The 22,222-nt window shown below is 49.9% G+C and overlaps 1 protein-coding gene across 1 annotated transcript in view; it reads right to left on the bottom strand.

The window, feature by feature from the left end:
* Positions 1-22,222, bottom strand: part of Ctnnbl1 (catenin beta like 1) — a 157,366-nt gene that overhangs the window by 16,391 nt on the left and 118,753 nt on the right. The window contains exons 12-13 of the mRNA XM_032904637.1: positions 5,460-5,557; positions 3,460-3,540 (exon numbers count right to left, since the gene is read on the bottom strand). Of these exons, the coding sequence (XP_032760528.1) occupies positions 3,460-3,540; positions 5,460-5,557 (179 nt within the window). The remainder of the gene's footprint in view (positions 1-3,459; positions 3,541-5,459; positions 5,558-22,222) is intronic.

Here is a 22,222-nt window from a genome sequence, read left to right as displayed (position 1 = left end):
CCCTTAACACCCAGGGGGCAGATAATGAACTCCCTCAAGGAGCAGTGGTCCTTTCCTCAGGCTCAGGGTGAAGATCTAGAGACCATGCTGGGGCAGTGTGGCCATGCACACCTTCAGTCCCAGCACTGGGGAGACAGAGGCAGGTGGATCTTCGAGTTCAAGGCCAGCCTGGTCTACAGAGTGAGTTCCAGGACAACCAGGGCTACACACACACACACACACACACACACACACACACACACACACACACACACACCCCCACTTCAGATAAACAAAGCACAACCAACCAACAACAAAAAAGACAGGCACAGAGGAAGCAAACAAGTACACTGCCTACCAGCTATGACAGGACAGGCTTTATGCCAGGGACTGAATATTTCTGTGAGGAGGACACAGATTTCTCTGAGATCTGACCTCACAGGAGGCAGGAGGACAGGGCTGGAGGTGTAGGGGAAGCAGAGAATAAACTCTGGGCATCAATAGGGACCGCCGAGAGGAAAGGACACAAAGGCTCTCTCTCTGCCTGTCTCCTGGGTGCTAGGTGTGGCATTACTTCTGCTATACCGCTACTACCCAGTTTGTGTTAGTTAAACACAAAATGGCTACCATGGGGAAAAAATAGAGGTCAGGGCAGTGAGGCTAAGTGTCCTGAGCAGAGAGCCGGGAAAGGCCTGGCGTCCCTCTTCCTCTCCCAGGGTTGGGAGGAGACTGAGAAACCCCATCCCTACTTGGTGTGCATGGGGAAGGATCAGAGTTGCTAGGGTGGCGTGAGCTCCCTCTGGATCCCTGGCCCTCCCCAGCAGCACACTCCATACTTGGGTTTCTAATTGGCACCATCTTTGGCCAGTGCCTGGTCCAGCACTTGGCCCAGAACAGGAGTCTGATCAGCATTTGCCAAATGACTGGATTCTCTCCATTGAATCTTGGTCAAGTGCAAAGCACATAGAAATGCACTGCTCTCAGAGAAATGGAGGTTTTCAGGGAAAGGTTAGGTTTAGAGACACTGAAAAGCCAACATCTGACTCTGTTATTTAGAGTGGGTATCCTTGCTGGCTTAGTGAAATATTAGACAGTCATTTCTTACTAATCTGAGGGTCAGGGTCATCCAATGTGTTTACATCAGCAATGTTTGCAGAGTTCCCACTCGGTGGTAGAACGTCTGTACGGGGAGGAGGGACACCAGCTGTTTATGACTTAGAGAGAGGACAACAGGAGGAAGGGGTGAAAGGGAGGTTCTGTTGCTCTGTGACACAACACCCATGAGGTGGCTTCATCTGCCAAGACAGCCCAAGTGCTGGCAGCAAATGCCTCTCACCAATGTGCCCCTCCTGCCTGGGCTCTTGGAGTAGCAGAGGCTGCTGAGCACTAATGGCCTTGGAATGTTTGCCAGAGCCCAGCAAATCGGCCTTGGCACCGAGGAGACAGCTGTTTGTCAGTGAATGGCAGGGCCGGAATCGGTGGCACAAGTGGCCTGCTAGAGGCTGGGGGTGGGGCTGCAGCCGTCACTCTCCCTCAGCACTAACCAATTCCACGCCCTCTTCACTGCAGATACTGGATCATCTTCGGGGAAGCACACCAAGGACCCTAACAGCAACATGTAAATTGTTCCCAACACTCAAGTGGTCTTCCTTGGAGTGTGTACCCCAGTTCTAACAAAGCACCTGGCTGCGCCCTTACGTGAAACATTAAGCTAAAGGGACCTAGCAGTCACACGAGGAACAGTGACAAGCCATGACTACTAGTAACTTTAAGATGGTGAATCTGCCTCCCAGGCTTTCTTCTGCTACTTGAGATCTGCTCCAACAGCATCTATGAGGGGCTGTGGCAGGGCTGGAATTCTGGTGGTGTCATGGCTGCTCCTACGATGATCTAGAGAATCTTCATTTGTGTCTAGTTGTCATTTATGTGGCACTCTCAGTCCCCCAGTGCTCCTCAGGTTCCAGATGGAATGAAGGAGGGGGTGAGGAGCGTGCCTAGGTGCCTAAGCCCAGCTCAGCGCTTACAGACTCAGCTGTATCTGCAGCTGCACCTCTGTGAAGAAGAGAGTCCCTATCAATCAATTCAATCAATCAGCAAACACGCGAGCACTGACCAGGCTTAGAGATCACAGGCAAGTCCCAACAGTTACGATCTACTGCTCTGCCAAGGTGGACCTGTGCGTGTGGGAGAGTGGAAGTGGCAAAGAAACAAGTCTCATGCGCCGATGCTCACCTGGAGGAGCAGAGTTTTGCGGACTGCTGGGGGAAGTGCCCAACACTCCTGCTAGAGAGGCTCCAACGCTTCCAGGGTCTCTTCGAGGTGAATTGAGAGATCCAGAAAAATCAAGATCACAAGGAAACTTGGGGCTGCCGCAGACTGCAAAAAGCAGGAACGGGCTCACACTGTATTAGAGCTACACACTGGAGAGTGTCCGTAGGTCAGAACACAGTCCGTAGGTCAGAACACAGACTGGACAATGGGCAAATGTGAAAACTTGCTCTAATTAAGATGTGTGCTGAGTAGGGCCTAGGCCTGGAGACTGATACAGAGGCAGGGAGATGCAGGGGAGGGAAGCAGCTAACAGAAGGGTAGGTATGGCCCCTCAAGAAGGAAACCCAGCCAGGCTCATGGGTTTCCTAGGTCGTCAGCAAGCTGCAGCACCAGAAGACAGTACAAGGTAGGCCAACCTAGGGCTTGGCCTGGCCACAGAGATGGAGTCTTTATTCCATGTGCCTTCTGCATATGGGCAGCTGGATCTACTGACTTCCCAGCTTCCTCCTGCTCTTACGCTGGGATCCGATTCCTTAGAATCACATCCCCCCACTTCCTTAGGACAATGACAGCTAGCAACTGACCAATACAACTTGGTCACCACGGTACCAAATCCTGGCACTGTCCTTAGGCACGTTTCAGAGTTATGCTCGTATCAGATCTTGTCCCAGACTCCTAGGATGACCTTGGCTAGTCCTACATCCATCTTTCTAAAAACTCACCACTTGTTGAAGGGTAGTTACACTGTGACTGTTAATCTTCACAGTTAAGTGGATTTAGAGCCTTGGGTATGAGTGTGAGGCTGTTCTCAGAAGGCAGATCCACCCACCATCGTCCCATGAATAAAGAGAAAGGAAGCGAGGCACCACCCAGCATTCCCCTCTTTCCACTTTGTGACTGCAGGTGCAATGTGACTGCAGGCTGCCTCAATCTTTTGCGGCAATGCCTACGGACAGACAGACTGTACAGTCTCAAACTGTGAACCAGCACGAACTCCTCCCCCCTTAACTTGTCAGGCATTTGATTAAGACAATAACAGTAACTCACACATATGCACACCACACCAGCCTTTGGCTCTGCTCTTATGACATTAGGTGGCCCGTGGCTGCAGGTGCCTTTGCCCTACCTGTCCTATGTAGAGAGAAGGCACCCAAAGGACCACCTGGAGTGTGTGTCAGGAGTTGTCAAGAAGCGGGCAGGGGTACGTACATGTTTCTCCCCTTCAATCTTCTTGTCAGCCACCTGCATTGCACCTAGATATTTAAAATGCAGCTCCATTAGTCTGTCGACCTGAAAGAGAGTCACAGGCAGGGGTGAGGGGGGAAGAGCACACTTCCTGCTTCAGAGTCACTGCTTGCAAAGGACGGCCCACACCACTACCTCTAACATGGGGATGGACCTCAGGGACATGCTCAGAGCAGAGAGAGGGGCAGCTGAGAACACAGCACTCACCCAGCATGCATCAGCTTGAACGTGTGCACCGGCACAAAGAAGGCGTGCTGGCCCCTCTGGGGCCTCTCATGCCTGCCCCTCTGGGACGCCTGAGAATTCTAGTTGTTACTAGCAACTAAATAAGTAAACATTTGAGTCCCTTCTTGCAAAGAGAAGGTGCTTGAAGTTACATACTTGATATTCACTTAGAACTTAGATTTCTTTTTTTCCAACTGAAACCTTTCATGTTCAGATTCTGCCCCAGAGCTGATCTTTTTTTCAATAATAATAAAAAAAAAAATGCCTGAGTAAAATCTTTTTAGTTGCTTTTGAGTTGGAAGAGAGTGCCAGAAAAACTCCTTCAGCAACTTGAGAAAAGACTTTGACGTCTGTTCAGAAATAACTTGAGTCAGTTTTCAGCTTAGCAGAGCCATCTTGGAACACAGCCTGGGGACACTGAGTGGGTTTGGAAAGGTTCATTTTCCCCAAGACCTTCAAAGGACAGAAAGTGCCGCCGTGATGCCGGCCAGACTTCTGACCTATCCGCCAGGCTGGCACCACTGCGGGCCTCTGGCAGGCAGTATTTTTCTGCACAAGAGCTGATATCATGTTGCTCTAACAACATAGCCACTGACAGCCCAGGCAGATCACACTCCAGCCCCAGCCCTTGGCAGCAAAGGGTGACTCGGTGACTTTATACATTTCCCTCCACATGTTTCTATGTCTATGATTTCCTTAAACCATGAGAAACTGTCTCAGGTAACAGGGGAGTGATCTCACTCTTCCTACAGCGTGTGGAAACTGGAACACAGTCATGACCACTGAGATGCTCCATGCTGTGGTACATTGCTACTGGACAGCACAGAGAGCTGAAGGTGGGCTCAAAGAGGCAGAACAAAACAAGACCTTCTGAAGACTGTGCCCCAGCCCTACTGTGGCTACAAGCAGGAATGCAGCTATCGTGTGTTAAGCCGTCCTTCTACTCCCACGGAACTGCCTACCACATAGGGTTCAAGTCCCAGCTCTGGTAGTATTGGTGGCATGTTCTGGAAACTCATCTAGTCACCCCATCCCGACTCCCCAGCCACTGAGTCTTCTAGAGGAACACTCATGCCTCATGCTACAGCTGGGGGAAGTGAGGCTCAGAGCGGCACACACTTTTCTGCATGTGGCGGTCTAAGGCAGATGGCAGGTGTCTTCCTTGTTTGTTCTCCACTTTGCTTATTGAAGCAAAGCTTCTTGTTGGCCCTGGCTAGTCTGGTTACCAGTGAGCCAGCTTGCCCTGGATCTCTGGTCTTGGCTTCTGAGTGCTGGGTTACAGGTGGCAGCCACACCGGTCCAGCTTTTACATGGATTCTGGGTATCTAAAGTCTGGTCTCCAAGCTTTCAGAGCAAGTGCTTTTATCCACTCAGCCATGGCTGCAGCCCATGTATTTTGAAAGCAGCAAAGCCAGCATCGACTGCAGACCTCTGAATCCAAAGCTGCTGTTCTTAATCACCAGGCTGTGCTGTGCACCCTCCACACTCTGACCTGAACCCTCTGGACGTCTCCTCTATCCCCAAGTGTCCACTGCTGCCACCCAGGAGTTTCGCCAAGGGAAGTACATTGAACACAAGCATGAAGGCTTGTAGAACCGTTGGGAGTGAGTCAAGGCAGTAGACCCGTATTCGGGAGAAGGTACACTAGGGCAGAAGCACTTGGCACCAGCACCCCTGGTAAGGGGCTGTCTCCACAACACTCTGCTCCTGGCCCCATCTGCACGGTCGCAGTCACCCACCTTCTCACTGTCGTTCTCCGTAAATTTATTCAGAAGCCGGGTCCGCTGCTGCCCTCTCAGGTTGCGCAGGAGGGAAGCCAGGATCGAACAGACATGCTCTGGGGTGGGAAGGAGAGAAGAGAACACGCTGAGATCAGAGCAGTAATTATCCCTCTTCAGGCCGTCTGCTCTATCAGAGGAGGAGAAAGGAGGCATCGCTGACTGAGACTATTGATTAATAAGACAAGAGCGTCAACTGTGTCATCAGAAAACCGAACTGATCTTGGCGAGCCGCACAGATACAGTCAGAAGGATGACATCCTCAAGGACAGAGTGAACAAGGAGACCAAAGGGAAGTGAGAATTTCTATCTTGCCGGGAATTAATTGACTTGTATTGTCCACAACAGAACCTCAAACTAATCCCCCACTTACAGAAATGACCCGTGAACAGAATACAAATACCATCAGGACAAGAGTGAACGATAAATAAGAAATGTCTGTCACTTCTTAAATTGCCTTGTAACTTTCCCTGGCAACTGCCCTGGAATGAAGCAGGTAGGCGCCCAAACTCTGATGCACTAACCCCCACTTGATGCTGAGGGGAGCTGGGAGGCAAGCATTTCACACTGTTTTTTTTTTTTTTTGTTTTTTTGGTTTTTTTTTTTTTTTTTTTTTTTTTTCCCCGGGGCTGGGGGCCGAACTCAGGGCCTTGCGCTTGCTAGGCAAGTACTCTACCACTGAGCTAAATCCCCAACCCCAGCATTTCACACTGTGTCACCCTCCTGAGCCACCGCAGCTCAGTGGCTCCCTCAGAAACAGCTATCCCAGCCCTGCAGAGAGGACAACCACAGGATATGGCACAGGCTTCAGTGATGAAGACAGTTTTTCCTTTAAGCATTACAAAAAAATTCTCAAGCGAGAGATGGCTCGGTGGGTAAAGGGCGGTTGTGTAAGCACAAGAACCCAAGTCCACATCCCCAGAATCCACACAAAAGCCCCACGTGGTAGGGCATGTCTGTAACCCTGGGGCTTCTACAGTGAGACAGGAGGAGGGGACAGAGGATCCCCAGAAGCTCCCAGGAGGGCTGCCTGGCACGTGCAGCAGCGAACAAGAGACCCTGCCTCAGACAAGGTACAATGTGAGGACTGACACCCACGATGTCTTCCAATTCTACCCCTGTGCCACGGCTGGCACATGTGTGTGCACCCCCCGCCCCCATCTATACCTGTAACATGGCCCACACATATATGTGAACCTCCCCAACCAGCTCCATACGTGTACTGTGGATCACACATGTGAGCACACCCCCCAACCCATTTAAAAATTCTTCAATAATGACCTTGAAAAGGAGGTCACAGACACCTACTTCTAAGGCAATGACCAAGTTTATTTTGAAATAAATTGCTGGTGCTGGAGAGATGGCTCAGAGGTTAAGAGTGCTCACTGTTCTTTCAAAAGACCAAGGTTCAGTTCCCAGTCACATGGGTGTCTGACAACCACCTGTAACTCCAGCTCCATGGCATTAACACCTTCTTGTGGCCTCACTAGGCACCCACACATACTTGGCATATATGCATGTAGACATACGATTGGGGGGGGGTTGAAGAAACAGGTCAGTGGTTAAGGGTACTGCCTCTTCTGTAAGCACCAAACGCATACATGGTACACAGACATACATGGAGACAAAACACCCATACAAATAAGATAATTTAATAATTAAATAAAACTAAATGGGAAAAAATTGCTCAGCATGGATGACAGCTATCTGGCAACCCAGGAGCACTTTCACATGCAGATGCTACTCAGAATTCTGAGTTCTGTGACTGTGAACATCAAAGACCCACTGGGAAGCATCCCATAGGTGCCTGTGGCATCCTGTCCTTGCTGAGTCTGTGTCAGCGGTAACCTCAAACAAGAGGTCTCTGTACCAAAAGTTCCCCCCCAAAACAAAGAGCTGGCCTTTGTTTGGAATGGAACTAACCTAGCATGGCCCCAATTCAGCAGAGAGAGGGTCCTAGACCAGGATAGACAGTAGCTAGGGATGGGTCTTCATGGAGTCTGAAGAAATGATGTGTCCACTAGAGTAGGACAGAGGGACAGAAGTAGTCCACATGGGACCAGGACCAGGGCCATTGTGCAGGGGACTCAACTTTTCCTGGGTTTCAGCATCATCTGATAGGTTATTTCTCCGCTGCCAGGGAAATGAGCCAATTCAAACCAGATTAGATGATATTAAAGGCAGGTTTATTGAGGAACTGCGAGTTTAGTAGTCCCAAGGACCAAAGCCAGGGAAGTCACTGTGGAGAAAGGCAGGTTAGGGGAGGAAGAGAGAAAGAGAAAAAGGAATGTGCATGTAGAGAAAGGAGAAGAAGAGGGAGAGAGATCAAAGTGTCTGGATTATATGGAGAAGAGCCTTTGGGAGAAGGACAGCCCAGCCCTAGGGCTGGGGGAAGGGTATGCCAGGTATAGACTGAGGGATGCTGGGAGAACCTGGAGGCCAGATCTGCTTTGATATGTAAAATATGCACCTCAGTCCCTGGTCTCAGGGTCTGAAACCAAACACTTCTGTCTCCAACAACTCCTTTGTTCTCAGATACCTGCAGAGCTGTGCTCCTGTGTCTTTGGAAACCATTTACATGCTAAGACTCACAAACTTGGACCCATAGCCAGACCTGCCCTTTGAATGTCCATTTAAGTCACACAGTCTACAGCGTTCCCCACGGCTGCCTGACAGGTATGCTCACCTTAACGAGCCTACAGCAAGGCCTTGCCCTCCCTCCCCAGCCTGCTCCATTTACCACACAGTAACCAGGCTCTCAAGTTTCTCAAGCCCCTCAGCAGATCCTTCATGGAGTCACCTTGCAAGTTCTCCCTTCAGATGTGACCCCAGCTCTATACCATCACGACTGCCACACACCCCCTCTAGTCCGACACCCTCACCCCAGCCCACAACACGCACAGCCTGCTAGCAGGTGCCCTTGCTTTCGTCCTTGCCCACGGGCAGAGTCTTCACGGAAGGCCACGGTGCTTCTTCAGCCTGACCGCTGCTTCTGACACAAGTGCTCCTACCTCGAGGCCTCTGCCAGAAATGTTCCCCACCAGGTACCCCATGCTTATTCTAAGATTCAGGGGCCTCAACCTTTCCCACTAGACTCCCTCTGTCCACACTCTTTGACAACGCAAGGCTCTGACACGGGCAGTCCTGGAGTCACTGAGCCTCCCTTCTCTCTCCATCACACGCGGCATGTTTACTGATTTGGCTCACCACCTCCCTTCAGTTAGAATAGACACTGCCTGAGGACAAGGACTCCGACCTGCTTTGGTCACTGCTTACCCCCAGCTCCCATCCAGTCTGGCATATACAGCAGGTGTTTTGGGAAACCTTGGCAAATGCATGGAAAGGAAGCAAGCTCTCTGTATGAACAGCCAGAGCTGTGGTGGCCCCCAACAGACCACTTCCGAGTTCTGGATATCTTTTTAATGCCTTCGTACTCTGGGTAGAGCACCCAGCCCAGATTCAGAGGCAGGCTGCCTCACATGCTGAACAGGAAGAACCAGGCTGTAAGAAGGCTCTCCCTAGCAGCAGGAGCAGGGTCATTTTTGAAGGCACAGCGGGGGGAGGGGGAGGGAAGCAAGGCCGAGCTTGGAATGAGCCAAGAAGAAAAGACCAGAAGGTAGAGTGTGGGACACCCACAGTTCTGCTATTCATGGCTGACTGAGCAGGGACTCTGCTCCCTTCGGCTGGTGAACAGGTGTGAGATGAGCTGTAAGGAATGCAGTGAATCTCATACACTCAGGCCTGAAACTTTGAAATTACTTAGCCCAGCAGCTGGGAACAACCTCCATGTATATCTACATATAAGGCATCAGACAGCCACAGAAGGAAGAGAGAGGAACATCAGACAGTTCTCATGAAGTGTCTGAGACAACCCACTCTGCACGGATGGGAAAACCCAGGCCGAGAGCAGAGTGGCTCACCTCCACACTAGTTGGTGCCAGAAGTCTGCATGACCCCAACTCAGACGGCAGATGTGTTACTTAGATCTGCGTGTACAAGAAGTGAGTGCTCAGGGCTCCAGACAGCAGGGCCCCTTAACCTGAAGGAGATCCTTAAGGGTCAAGAGTATAGATCGACAACCACTGTGCAGTGTGCCAGGTGGTGACAGCAACTTGGTAGGCATGGGACACTTGGGAGCAGAGGACATCTGCCTAATGCTTCCCACTGGAAAACAAAACCTAACCCTGGTAACCATGGAGAGAGAGGAACCAAAGGCCACTGGATGGAGTATAAAGCACACGTAGGTAAGACACCCCCGCCCCCCACACCACCACCACCAGTGCATTTAGAGCCGGTGGCAGAGACGAGCTCACACCAAGGTTTAATACCATCTCCGTGGCTACATTCCTCCTGCAGACCAGCCCTAGGAACCCCACTTGCTCTCCCAAGAAATCACAAAGTACCTTGTGTACATTCTCAACAGAGAATTGATATTATACACATATATGTTCCCAAATATAACTGACCTCACCAGCGCAGGCTTTCTTTTTTAAACAGCTCTCTAGAATGCCACTGAATTTAACTAGTGAGCCATTTCTGGGTATTTCTGGTACCTTCTAGTTTGAGATTTTTCTTTTTCCTTTTTCTTTTTTCTTTTTTCGTTATTAAGAACAATGGTATTCACATGCTGTTGGCATACTTCTGCATGTTTTTTCCTTATAATATATTCTTAATAATAAAATATGTGACTAAAATGAAAATCCCACATAAAATGTTAAACATCATTTGGGCTGGAGAGAGGGCTCAACAGGTAAAGACGGCACTGGCGGGGCAAGCCTGGGGACCCCAGTCCACTCCCGGGGACCCAGGAAAAGGGGGCGGGAGAGCTGACTTCACAGAGTTGTCCTGACTTCCATGTGTGTGCTGGCTGTGGCACACGAGCTCACCTCCAACACACCATGTGTTTACACACACAAATACACACTGTTAAGGATGTCCCCCAGACACACACACTCACACGCACGCGCGCACACACACACACACACACACACACACACACACACACAGACAGACAGACAGACAGACAGACAGACAGACAGACAGACAGACACACACACACACACACACACACACACACACACACACACACACACCCTGTCCTTGATTCTCAGTGTTCAACATTCTTTTCCAATGTGTATGAACCAGGAAATGGCAGGATACCCTGCAATACCTGATGGGGGTTCGGCTTGGGTGACTCAGAAATCTTATCCTTGGCACCTGAAGCTGAAGACCTAGGAAAGCAAGAGGGGCAGTCCCACTGCAAGCCCAAAGGCCCTAGATTTCTGGCCAGATATACTAAGGCCCAGTCTTCGGAAGGCTGAGAGCCCTGTCTGAGAGCAGGGAAAGATGGCTGTCTGGCCCCTCCTCCTCCTCCTCCTCCTCACTATTATTTGGAGTCCCCCCCCCCACTATTATTTGGAGTTCTCAATAGATTGGGTGATACCCACCCACACTGGTACTCAGGCACCTGATCCAAATGCTAATCTGTCTCAGAAACACTCTCCTAGGCACACTCGGGTTGCACTTCATCAGCTACCAAGGCTTCCTTTAGCGCAGACACATGACAGACTCATAAGACCATGTTTGTTTTGCTTCTCCTGCCAACTTACAGCTTTCTTAATTTTGATTTGTAAGGGATCTTTGCAAATTAAGGAAACTACCTTCTTCGTATATCTTATGAATGTTTTCCTTAGTTTGCCATCTGTCTTTCGGAAATTCTTATTCAAAGTCAGGTTTAGCAGCAGCGGACTGTTCTGCTCTAACCCGGCTTCAGATGCCTATTTGTGGGCCACGAGCACAGCTCGGCAGGCAGAATGCTTGCACCACATGCTCGAGACCACAGGGACGGGTTTGGCTCCAGCGCCCTTCTCCCCAGTCTTACCTGGGAGCAGCTTGCAGCCTTTAGTGCCCTTCTCTTACCTGGGAGCAAGTTGGCACCTCATCATGCATTTGTCGCGCACGTGTGTGTGTGTGTGTGTGTGTGTGTGTGTGTGTGTGTGTTTTTTGTTGACACACCTTACAGCCAAGCTATGAGGAAAGTGCTAATTTTACCTTCGTCTTGTTAGCCTGGAACTGAAAGCCCAGAGAGTATTAGCTTGCGATCCCACGCCTGAAAAAGTTATCTGACTCCAAACTATAACCAACCCCTTGGCTCTTAAAAAAGGAAGAGAGGGGACCAGAAACAGACCCTGCCTGAAAACCCACCAGTGTACTGTGTGAGTCCCCACCAGGGCTCACTGCGCCCAAAAGGCAGACATGATGGAAATGTGGATTTATAAAACCACAGTTTTAATGAGGCTAGAAGGAAGCAAGAGACCATATGGAGGAAGGCATGAATAACAACCCATCCCCCTACTTTACGGGATTAAGTCTTCCCAGAAGCCATTTCTTTCAGAGTCTAAATAAAGACAGACTTTGTATCTTACAGTTCTACAAATCTCGAACCAGACGTCACTCTGCAGTCACCTCCCTTTGAATCCTGTGGCTTCTGATGGGTAGGAAAGTGACAAGGGATTGTTCTTTATAGACCTTACCAAGAGGGCAGGGGTGACGGGGCCGGGGAAGGCGTCTGGAGCACTGTTTCAAGTAGGGGAATGTGGTCCCTGAAAGGATCATTTTGGACACCAACCCTCTTAGCATGCATGCCCACAGCTCAGCCCACTCCAGGCAGGAGAAACCTTGACCACCAGCACAGTACACGGCAAGCTGTCACCTGCCTGACTGATAGGGCTCTAAGCCAAGCAAACCCAAAGCTGCCCGTGCTCCTTCTACCTCGCTCTGGCCTGTCATGTCACAGGGAAACACTCCAGCCACCCCAAGTTTTAGCACACAGGTTTCATTAGCTACTAATAAATGTAGCTTCCCTAAGAACAGATTTCAGCCCAAGGTAGTGTCAATTTTTCATACACCAAGGAGACGGGGAGAGCTGCTGGCACCAAGAGCACAGGAGATAACAGGTTTATCTGCTGGCCAGCACCGCTCAGCTGCTCTGTCATTTCGACAGGATAAAATGGAGGTGAAGGATGCTATGGAGCTGTCAGTGTGGACGCGTGGATGCAGGAGGAAAACACAGACATGACTGCCATGTCCTCCTGCCACGCACACACACAGTGCCACAGACTACAATCCACCACCACACCACATCTATACACCCCACATCTACAGCTGGAACCCACAAAGGGGAAGGTCGGACAAACCTCCATTTTTCAGTTCACTGGTGAGAGAGGTGGGCATCTTGGCATCCTGGTGGAATGTCAGAGCCAGCACAGACACTGTGCCCATGTAACTCCCTGCCTGCTGGGCACCCTGCTCAATAGTCAGACAACTGGCTGCCGCCTATACTAATTACTGAAATTGCCTGGAGGGGTGGCTCTGGTCCACCCTTCCCCCTTCACTCTCCTCAGGGCCTCTCCAGGGCGATTAGCAATGAGCTAGATGGTGTCTATGCAGAGGGCTAAAAGTTTGACTTTCCAGGGCAGTTAAGAGTTTTATGATTTTTCAGAGCTGGAAGGGGCTAGAGCTTTCTAGCCCACCTCTCCTGGGGTTCTTCATATAGAAACAATGGCCTAGGGAAGGGCATGACTTGCCTTAGGTTAAAAGCACATTTGAAGGAGCACAGGAACCTACAATCTACAGCCCTCCTTCCCTCCATCCCTCCCTCCCTCCCTCCTTCCCTCCTTCTCCCTCCTTCCCTCCCTCCCTCCCTCCCCCTTAAATCAGTCTACGAGAGAATCCGAGGAATACTTCTGTATGGGCTCTGAGCATCCACCTTTCTTAGAGATGGCGGCTCAGTTAAGGATCCTTACTTCTTATACTCAGACCAGGGCTTTCCAGACTAGCACGGGCTGAGGGAATCATTCCAAGTAGGTTTCTGGTGTACACCATTTTGCAAAAAATGAACCAGTGTTTCTTAAAAGTAAGTGAGGTCTGTACCCCAATGTGCATTTGGTTAGCAGCACCTCACTTTGTGAGAGGAGTCATTTTACCTCTAGGGAGGCCTGCTCTAAGGGGTGTGGGTGGGTATCAGGTCCCCTGCAAAGAGAGACATGCTCCCGCTCCTTGCTTCAGGGTCATCCAGTCTTGGGTTCAAATCCTGCCCCCACCAGTCCCTAGCTATTAAACCTCGGAGTGGGTGTTTTGTGTGCCTCAGTCTTCTTGTTTGTAAGATGAGGCTGTTACATCCATTGTCTCAAGGGAATGTGCACAGTGCCCACTCATCAGATGGCAGCCTAAGATGTGCCGCACCAAACAGAGCTTCGTGGGCTTCCTCACCCGTGCACTGCAGAGAGCTTGGCCCTCTCCTTCCATGCTGTTCTGGTCCTATAGTCCCTGCAGTGTTTGCCTGCCTGGGTCCTGGTGAGAGAGTCTCTTTCTAACGTTAACATGGAGCCAGGACAACTTCACTCTTGTCCTTTAATCCTACAATAAATTAAAATAAAGTGCTGGGGTGTGACTGTCTATAAAGCCAAATAACACACAACTCTAGAGACCCACAGACATCCCTGAGGCAAGCAGTAGCTGCTTATAGGAAGCGTAGGGACATATCATATCTAAGCAGAGATGAGTGTACATCTCAATAAAAACGAACACATTTAGCCATAATAACCATTTATTGAAACGAGAATATATAATTTGCAGAACTATAAAAAAATAGAGTATCGTTCTTCAGTTGTGGTCAGTGATAGGACATAAAGCATTCTGAGTGCTAGAGAGATTAATGTAGGACTATGGATAGTAAAAAAACTACCTCACACACACACACACACACACACACACACACACACACACACACACACACACACACACACCCCTGCTGCAGTGCATGTGGAGCTTAGAGGAGCTGGCTCTCTCCTCCCACCATGTGGGTCCCAGGGCTCCGACTCAAGTTGTCAGGCTTGGCAGCAGGGCCTCTACCTGCTGAGCCATCCATCTCGCCAGGCTTGGCAGGCCACTCTGCAGCCTCAGAGCCTCCACCTGCCTTCCAGCAGCCCAAATGGTTGGCTAAAGACACACATGTAGGTCAGCCAGGGTTCTACCAGGATGGAAATGGTCCCTGAACTTCCCACGTCAGGTCCAAATCCTGGTCAGATCCAGCGGGGATTCTTTAAAATTCAGGCATTGCTGCCTTTGTTACCACTCAACACCCAAGGCCATCCGTGCCTTTGTTAAATGCCGGGCTGTTGTTATGCTCTAAAATGACAGCCATCCAGTTTTAGTACGGAGCCCACTGCCCACCTCCCTTTAGCTACCCAGATGGACAGACATCCTGGTTTCTGCTAAGATTCTAGATGCAAACAGGATGTTCAAAATACCCTAATTAGATCGATCCCAGCCTCAGCAGTGGGGTGCTGGAATACAGATTAATCTGCGGCACGGTCCACACTGGCAGCTGAAGTAGCAGGAGGCCCTGTCAAATCAAGTCATAGTCTTATATCTTCTGCCTTTATTATTTTTATTATTTTTCTCTTCTTACACTTCATGATAACGGACATCTGCCTAGTCAGGGATGTGGCAAGCCATGCAGAGTCACACGTGTATGCTCAGCCCCTCCTGCTGAATATTGATGCCAGTCAGATCAAACACTCTTCGAAAGACAGATGCATCTGTGTGAGCATCTATATATAGCCCCTTTGGCAGACACATAAAATACATGTATTCTTATTCTTCTCCAACCTTCCCTGAATATTTACTACATGGCAGGCATATGTGGGCGCTTAAGATGGCGGCACACATGCAAACCTACTGTGTACCTGTGTGCACTCTGCATGTCTCACGTTATTTCACTCTCACAACCACCTACGGGTCACTTTGACCACTTCTCCATTTCCTAACAAGGAACAGTGACCTGGTCAGTTCTACAGTAATCGAATTCAATCCTCTCCCTTAAGTGTTACAACAGCCCCCAACCCTGCTGGTGAGGCAAATAAAACCACAAGCTACCTCCCCTCTACGAAGCTTTCAAAATGGAGTGCCAGGGAGGACATGTGGGAATGCTTTCACACTCTGCTGTCCATTAGAGCCCTGTCACATTGAGCCACAGGTCCTCAGTTCTGCCTGTCCTTAGTCCTGCATCACATGCACACATGCACATGCATGCACACACACACACACACACACACACACACACACACACACACACACACAGAATAACTACTTTCTGAGAGGGGTCAGGACAAACAAAATGCTCCAACTTCCGGGCAGTGGAGCACAGGGTAGCGAAGTAAGGGTACGCCAGACAAAGTCAAGAAGCTGGGGCACAGAGACATGAAGGGCAGGTCATTCACTGGGGGTGGGCAAGGGTGGAGCAAATAGGTAAGCACAGGAGGCGTGAGTGAGAACCCCGCACCTCGGACTAGAATCTGGACTTTGTTCCATGTGACTCAGATCAGCCAGCAGAAAAAAGTAGCACTATCAGATCCATGTTCTGAAAGGGCCATCCTGGAGAAGGGGCAGCGAGGCACCTTACAGATGGCTGTCTTACAGAACACAGGCATCAAACACACTCTCACTGCATTCAGATGTCTCTAACAGTAAACTGTCCCTAAGCAAAATGTGAAATAGTCAATGACCTTCCAGAAGAGTCTCAGGCTCTGGCTTCCTCCTCAGGGAGGGAGGAGATGGAGAATGGAACTAGGAGAATACTTTTAGTCCACATCCAATGATACACTCTCTATGGGTCTTTCTCCCCCTACAGCTTGGGGACCTTTTTCTTGAGTATGGGATGAGGATGACTCACATAGCCTGACAGTCTAATTATTAAAAAGGTGCAAACTAGTGAGTGACCCAACAAGAGATCATAGAAACATAAGACCACAGAGTCTTAGACACGAGTGTTCCTGGCAGCTCTATTCCCCAAGGTCCAATTCTGCAACAGCCTACTTACAGAAGGATGCGAAGTTCATCCACATAACAGAATTCCACTCGGCAACAACAACAACAACAAGAGCCCACCAATGTGTCCCTCAACGATGAATGAGCTTTGCAAAGGCACACAGAGTGGATGCCTTACCCACTAGGGAAAAAGGCACTGTGAGCCCCGAGTAAGGATCTAGGTGAGGTTAACTTGGTTACGGTGGGGGAAAAAAAAGGAAGAGTGGTAAGTTACCTCTGTGGGGGCAGGGAAGATTAGTGAACGGGAACTTTCTGGGATACTAGAATGTTCTCTGTTTATCTTGACAGTGCACTTGCCCAAACGTATCACTAGCCTCTCAAGCCCCGTGCTGCCCAGTCATATCTGAGCAATACCAACGCGAGGTCAACGATAAACGCGTTGGAGTGTAACATATGCTGGTGCCTGCAACTTACACTCTGCATAAAAAAAATCACCGAGATGACGAGAGGCGAGGAAAAGTACCACCGAGTGCTAAAGAGGACAGAGCTGGGTGTCAGCCGCGTCTGGGTGCCAGGTACGGCAGCATTTGCTACACCTCTCTTTCACCTTTCTACATTTGAATTTTTTTTTCTTTTTTAAAGAAAACGCTGAGGAGGAGGCAAGAAAAGTAAGAGGAGCATGAGCTGGGTACAAAGGGAGCCTTCCAAAGGCAGCTTTCCAAAAAGGAGTTTTCATACGTGTTATCTGAAACTGCGAATGCCATTCCCACTAAAGCCTGTTCTACCCGAAGCCTAAGTAAAATTAACTAAATACTCTCACTCCTGGGTTGTGACGAGACTCCATAAACACCGAACACTCACTGGGTGCAGAGAGGTGCAGGCATTGCCTGGGTTGACTTCCCTTCCCCTGGGATTCCCTTCAACAGCCCATGGATTAGGGAAGTATTTAAGCGCTAGCTTGCTAAAGCTGGGACCCAGAATGCTGGGAAATGCTTCTGTGTGCTATACTGCCTGGCTCACAGAGCCCAGGGACAAAGGGCTGAATAGTGTGGCTTCTTATGGGCACAAGGCCAAGGCAGGAGCACGATGGTCCAGACTTCAGGGAGAGAGGAGCCGCATGCAAGACCTACCATGTGTACACCATGAGTTGCTGGAGGTGGGGGTGGGGAGCTCTTCACCTACAGTTTTCTCTGGCTCCTGCAATCTGATCTCTCAGGGATGCCAACCCCATCACTTCAGCAGCAATGACAATGGCTCTGGAGAGCACCATTTGACTTCTGAACTCCAGTGCAGGCTTGGCCAAATTGCCACGAGAGGCCATATACGAAGGACAGCAAGCAGAACAGCTTAAACTGCCACTGCCCACACACAATGGACCGCCTCAGATTTCTTAGCCCATCTTAATTATAGAGATGCTTTGACAAAACAAACAAAACCTTACAGGACTACGTGGCTAACTTTACACGAGTGATTTAGGATGGACTGGCCTTTGGGTCCTTTAGGAAGGGACATATCCCCTCTGTCCTGCCCGGTCTCTTTCCTGCTCTTTGGAATACAGGAGTTATGACCAGGGCACTAGCAGCCATCTGGGACCATAAAGCAATCTTGAAAAGCACAGCCAGGGCTTTATAGGTGCTTGGGGCCCACTGCGAGCCAACACGCACTTCTGGTCTTGAGATAAGAATGGCAGGACAGTCACAAGCTGTCAGAATGGCCCCGCTGGCCTCTGGGCTTGTCTTACCTGAGAAAGACAATGCACACCTCTGCATCCTTTTTGCTTGTGTTTGGTACCCTAGTTCTCAGCAGTAACCCTGCATCTTCTGACTGACCCCTTATCCTTAAGTTCTTTCTTAGGACTCCCAAAGCAAAAAGAGAACCTAACCGCCTTGAGTGCCCCAAGATTTGTCCTAAGCAGAGTGATGTGCACACAGCCACCGCTATTTTCAGAAGCAGCCCCACATCCTAACAGGGGAGGCCTCAGGAGCACATCAACGGCTGTGGAAAGTCCCGACTCTCCTCAGGACACTTCCCATGATTATACACAGACCTCAGACACTGGGAGGAAGAACCAGGAAGCTTTTGCCTGGAGCTCAAACCTTCATTTTTACAAGGGATTCCTCTAAGCGTTGGCCAAACGCTGACAGAGACCAGCTCCTCTCTGGTCACATGGAGGCTTGGGTGAGGCCTCTGATAAAGACAGCCCTGCAGCAGCCACAGCTCAGCTCAGTTCCCTGTCTTTTGCTCTCAGAGTACTTCATCTAAATGAAAGCTCGCTGTGGCCTCTAAGCTCTTTCAGAGCTTGGGAAGTGAATTATCTAGTTACTGTCGTTCCTTTGCAATGAAGCACATAAAAACATCTTTAGATCCTAAAATGAGACAAATGGCTAGGATATTTGTACTGTGACATTTTTCTTTCGTAAAGTGTCCTTGATGGCCGCCAGCTCAGTGATTGTCAAAGAGCTCTACTGGGCTGAGGCACAGTACACCTGCTTGGCACACCATGCCTGGCCTGGCCTGGCCTAGCACCCGGAGGCTAGGCACAGATGTCAGCTCTTCCCTACTTGTACATCCCAACTGCAGGGGTGCCCGGTGCAGCTGACCACAACAGCCTTAAGACATGAGAGCTGTTTTCACACTCCTAAACTCCACATGCCCTGTCCTGCTTTGGAAAGAAGTGTGGGCATGTGTGTGTGCGCACAAGAGTGTGTGTGCTGAGGATGCAGAAGTGGGAGTCAAGGCCTTTTAGAGTGAGCGAAAGTCATCCCTACCACTTTCACCTTATTTGGAGGCTCTGCCTCAGTCCTCAGTAGCCCCATCTGACCCTTCCCACAGTCATGCACAGATGCCTAAGGCCTCGCCAACTCTTGAGCTTCAGGGATTTGCAGATAGCCACAGAAACCAGAAAACTCCACAGACCCAAGGCAGCTTGTGCTCACTGAAGCCTGACATGGCGTGGTGTGAAGTCAGAGGGTTTCCCAGCAAGAGGATGGAAGCATGTCAGTGCTGCTGGAACACAGTTCCTTCACTCCGTGTCTGAGATGAACAAACTAACCCATTCCCTGATCATTCACACAGGAACGTGTCTGGAGAAACTCCAGGTCAAGTCTGCTGTGAAGATGCCTGAGGTCACACTCCAACAGGTGATGGCTCCCTTCTCAGGAAGAGAGGACTCAGCGTCTCCTAAAGCACAGGGTGTGAGGAGGGTGACAGGCACGTGAGCTAGGGGCTAGATGTCAAAGCTTTCCTCCGAGTACCAGCCAAGCACCTCACAGGTGCTTAATAAAGAACCAGAGGGAGGCTGGGCATGTGAGGCCAAGGCTGGTCTGGTTGGTCTACATAGGGAGTCCCAGGCCAGCCAGAGCTACACAGTGAGTCCCTGCCTCAAAAACAGAGGAGGAGATGGAAGAGAAAGAAGAAAAAGAAGGAAGGAGGAAGAGGAGGAGGAGAAAGAGAAAGAGGAGGGAGAGAAGGGGGAGGAAGAAAAGGAAGAGGAAGAAGAAAAGGACAAATGACCAGGGGATGGGCTGGGGCTCGAGGCTGTTCCTCCCTTCCTCAGTGGGTCTAAGGAGGGAGACATCTGTTAGTACTCCTGCAGGTACCATGCCAGTCAGATGGTGCTTGGGGCAGAACCCAGGGCCTCACACAAAGCAGGCCCCGTGTTCTGTGAGCTCCCCACCTCTTACTATCTGTAGCTGCCTTTGTGGCTCCCTTTACTCAGGATTCTCTCTATACAAATGAAAATAAAGAAGGCCCAGACAGACGCTGTGCCTTATCCAAACCTGCCTTTCCAGGGACCTGTGTTTCCTAGTGTACAACTTCCAGGTGACTACTGAGTGAGCTGAGTTATAGAAACTAAGCAGAGAGCCCATTTTGAAGAAAATCATACAATGAATCGCCAGTGTCCTTTTGTTTTATATAAAACAGATGGTTTCTGGCAAAAATGGACTTCAAAGTAATTTCTGTGAAACAAATGCTCCAAGATGCATTCCCCAGGAGAGACGGCCCCAGCAACAGCAGCATGAATATCTCGTAGAAGGAGGCAGTGATCAGCCTGGCAGATGAGGACAAGGATGTAGATCTGGAACAACCTACCCTGTCACTGGTGCTGTCCTACAGTTCCTGTAAGCTGACCAAGGGCTCTCCCGTTCAGTGCGCACACAGGGACACAGGAATTCTGTCCACTGTTGAGGTTTGGTCTGCTGCAATGCATTGTAAAGTTAAATTTTATACCCAAAGGTTAGGCCTACAACTGACTGCTTATGTTTACCAGCTTTTGTTGTGTAAACCTTATTTCTTTATTTAAAACTACTGGTCAAATAAAATTGGTTACAACCAATTATTGGAGGGATTAGAGGTAGGTAGGTTTGGAGTGACCTGAAAGGGGAGGAGGAAAATTGAGGGAGAGAGAGGAAGCCGCCATGAGGGGAGATGGTCGATGAGCACATGGCCAGAAGGGACAAGTACTGGGGTACACCGCTGGGGAGATAGCGAGGCTGACAGTTAGGAGAGTAGATTATGGGTGACCACCCAGTGATGGCCAAGGCCAAATAAAATAGCCATTGTCTGCATCTCATTTATTTGTAAGGTAGGGATAAGTTTAAAGTGGTTGTACTACAGTCCGTGTCTAGGAAGCCACTCCAGTGGCTATGAGTGGAATGATGGGATATGGCACAGGGAACAGAAACCAGACTTTATTCTCCAGGATACTAATAGGCACGATCAGAATCAGAAGAGTGTTTCCCTCCAGGACTCAGTTTCCCTGCCTACTTAGCAATCCTCCCATGCCCTTTTCCTGTAGGGGCAGTTCTCAAGGGGAGGAGTCCACAATGGGAGATACTTTGCAATTTTGCCAGGTGTATCTGTGATGGCTGGAGGTGTCACTGGGCTCTGGTAGGTGGAGGACAGACATGCTGCCAATACACACAGGACAGCCCCTCACACCAAAGCATGCTCTGCTTTAAAGCGTCAACAGCAACATGGCTGAGAGACATGAGCTAGGCTATTTCTGACATCTAACTGCTCAACTATTAGTGGATCTCAATATTAACAAACACATTCCAGCTAGAAAAATGGCTAAGTTCAGGGCTCTTGCTTTTAATGGTTCCTGATTTGATAAACATTCTGTGAGATAAAATTTTACCCTGTCTAGGGATGCCTTAAAAAATTCCAGGAAAAAAATGAGTAGGGAGCAGGATGAAACCAGATTCGTCAAATACTAATCAGAATGAGGTGAGGGGCAAGCCTAGGAGCTCAACAGATAGGCTTTGTATATCTTAAAAACTCCCACAATAAAGACAACTTTCCCCTTTTGATGGAGTTTACATAAAGAGATACAGAGATGAAAGGGTTCCTACGCACCCAACCCCTTCACCCAGCCCATGCCTGGCAGTCTTGCTGACTGGAAACCAGCGGGCCAATCCCTAGGATACTGACGGATCTCAGTGAGGTAGGTGGAGAGGGGAGACTGCCTTACAGAGAAGTCAGTGGGAAAGCAGGGCAGGCTGCGAGGAAGCAATAGGAGGGGACCCCAAGGCACAAGCAAGCAATCGCTCCCAGAGAAGTGAGTCAGGGAAGGCATCACTGCAAGCCTGCAAGGGAGACGAGGGCATCCTTGGGAGGAACTGCGCAGCGCAGACGAAACAGGGCTCCAGGAAGGGCAGGTGCTGCTGCAGAAGCGAATGGGCTGCTCTCCCATGCCAGGGCTTAGGGCTTTGTTCTTTGTTTTGTCAAGACAGGGTCTCTCTGTGTAGCCCTGGCTGTCCTGGAACTTACGGAGATCCACCTGCCTCTGCCTCCCGAGTACTGGAATTAAAGGCGTGTACCAGGGTCTAGGTTTGTTGTAAGTCTGTAGTGGCTTTAAAGGCTCAGACAGAAGCACGGCCAGTTCCTGATTT

Source organism: Rattus rattus, chromosome 5 (genome assembly GCF_011064425.1).
Source record: "Rattus rattus isolate New Zealand chromosome 5, Rrattus_CSIRO_v1, whole genome shotgun sequence".
NCBI classification, from domain to species: Eukaryota; Metazoa; Chordata; class Mammalia; order Rodentia; family Muridae; genus Rattus; species Rattus rattus.
The sequence above is the reverse complement of the archived record's forward strand: the minus strand, read 5'-3'. Positions and strand labels throughout refer to the sequence as shown.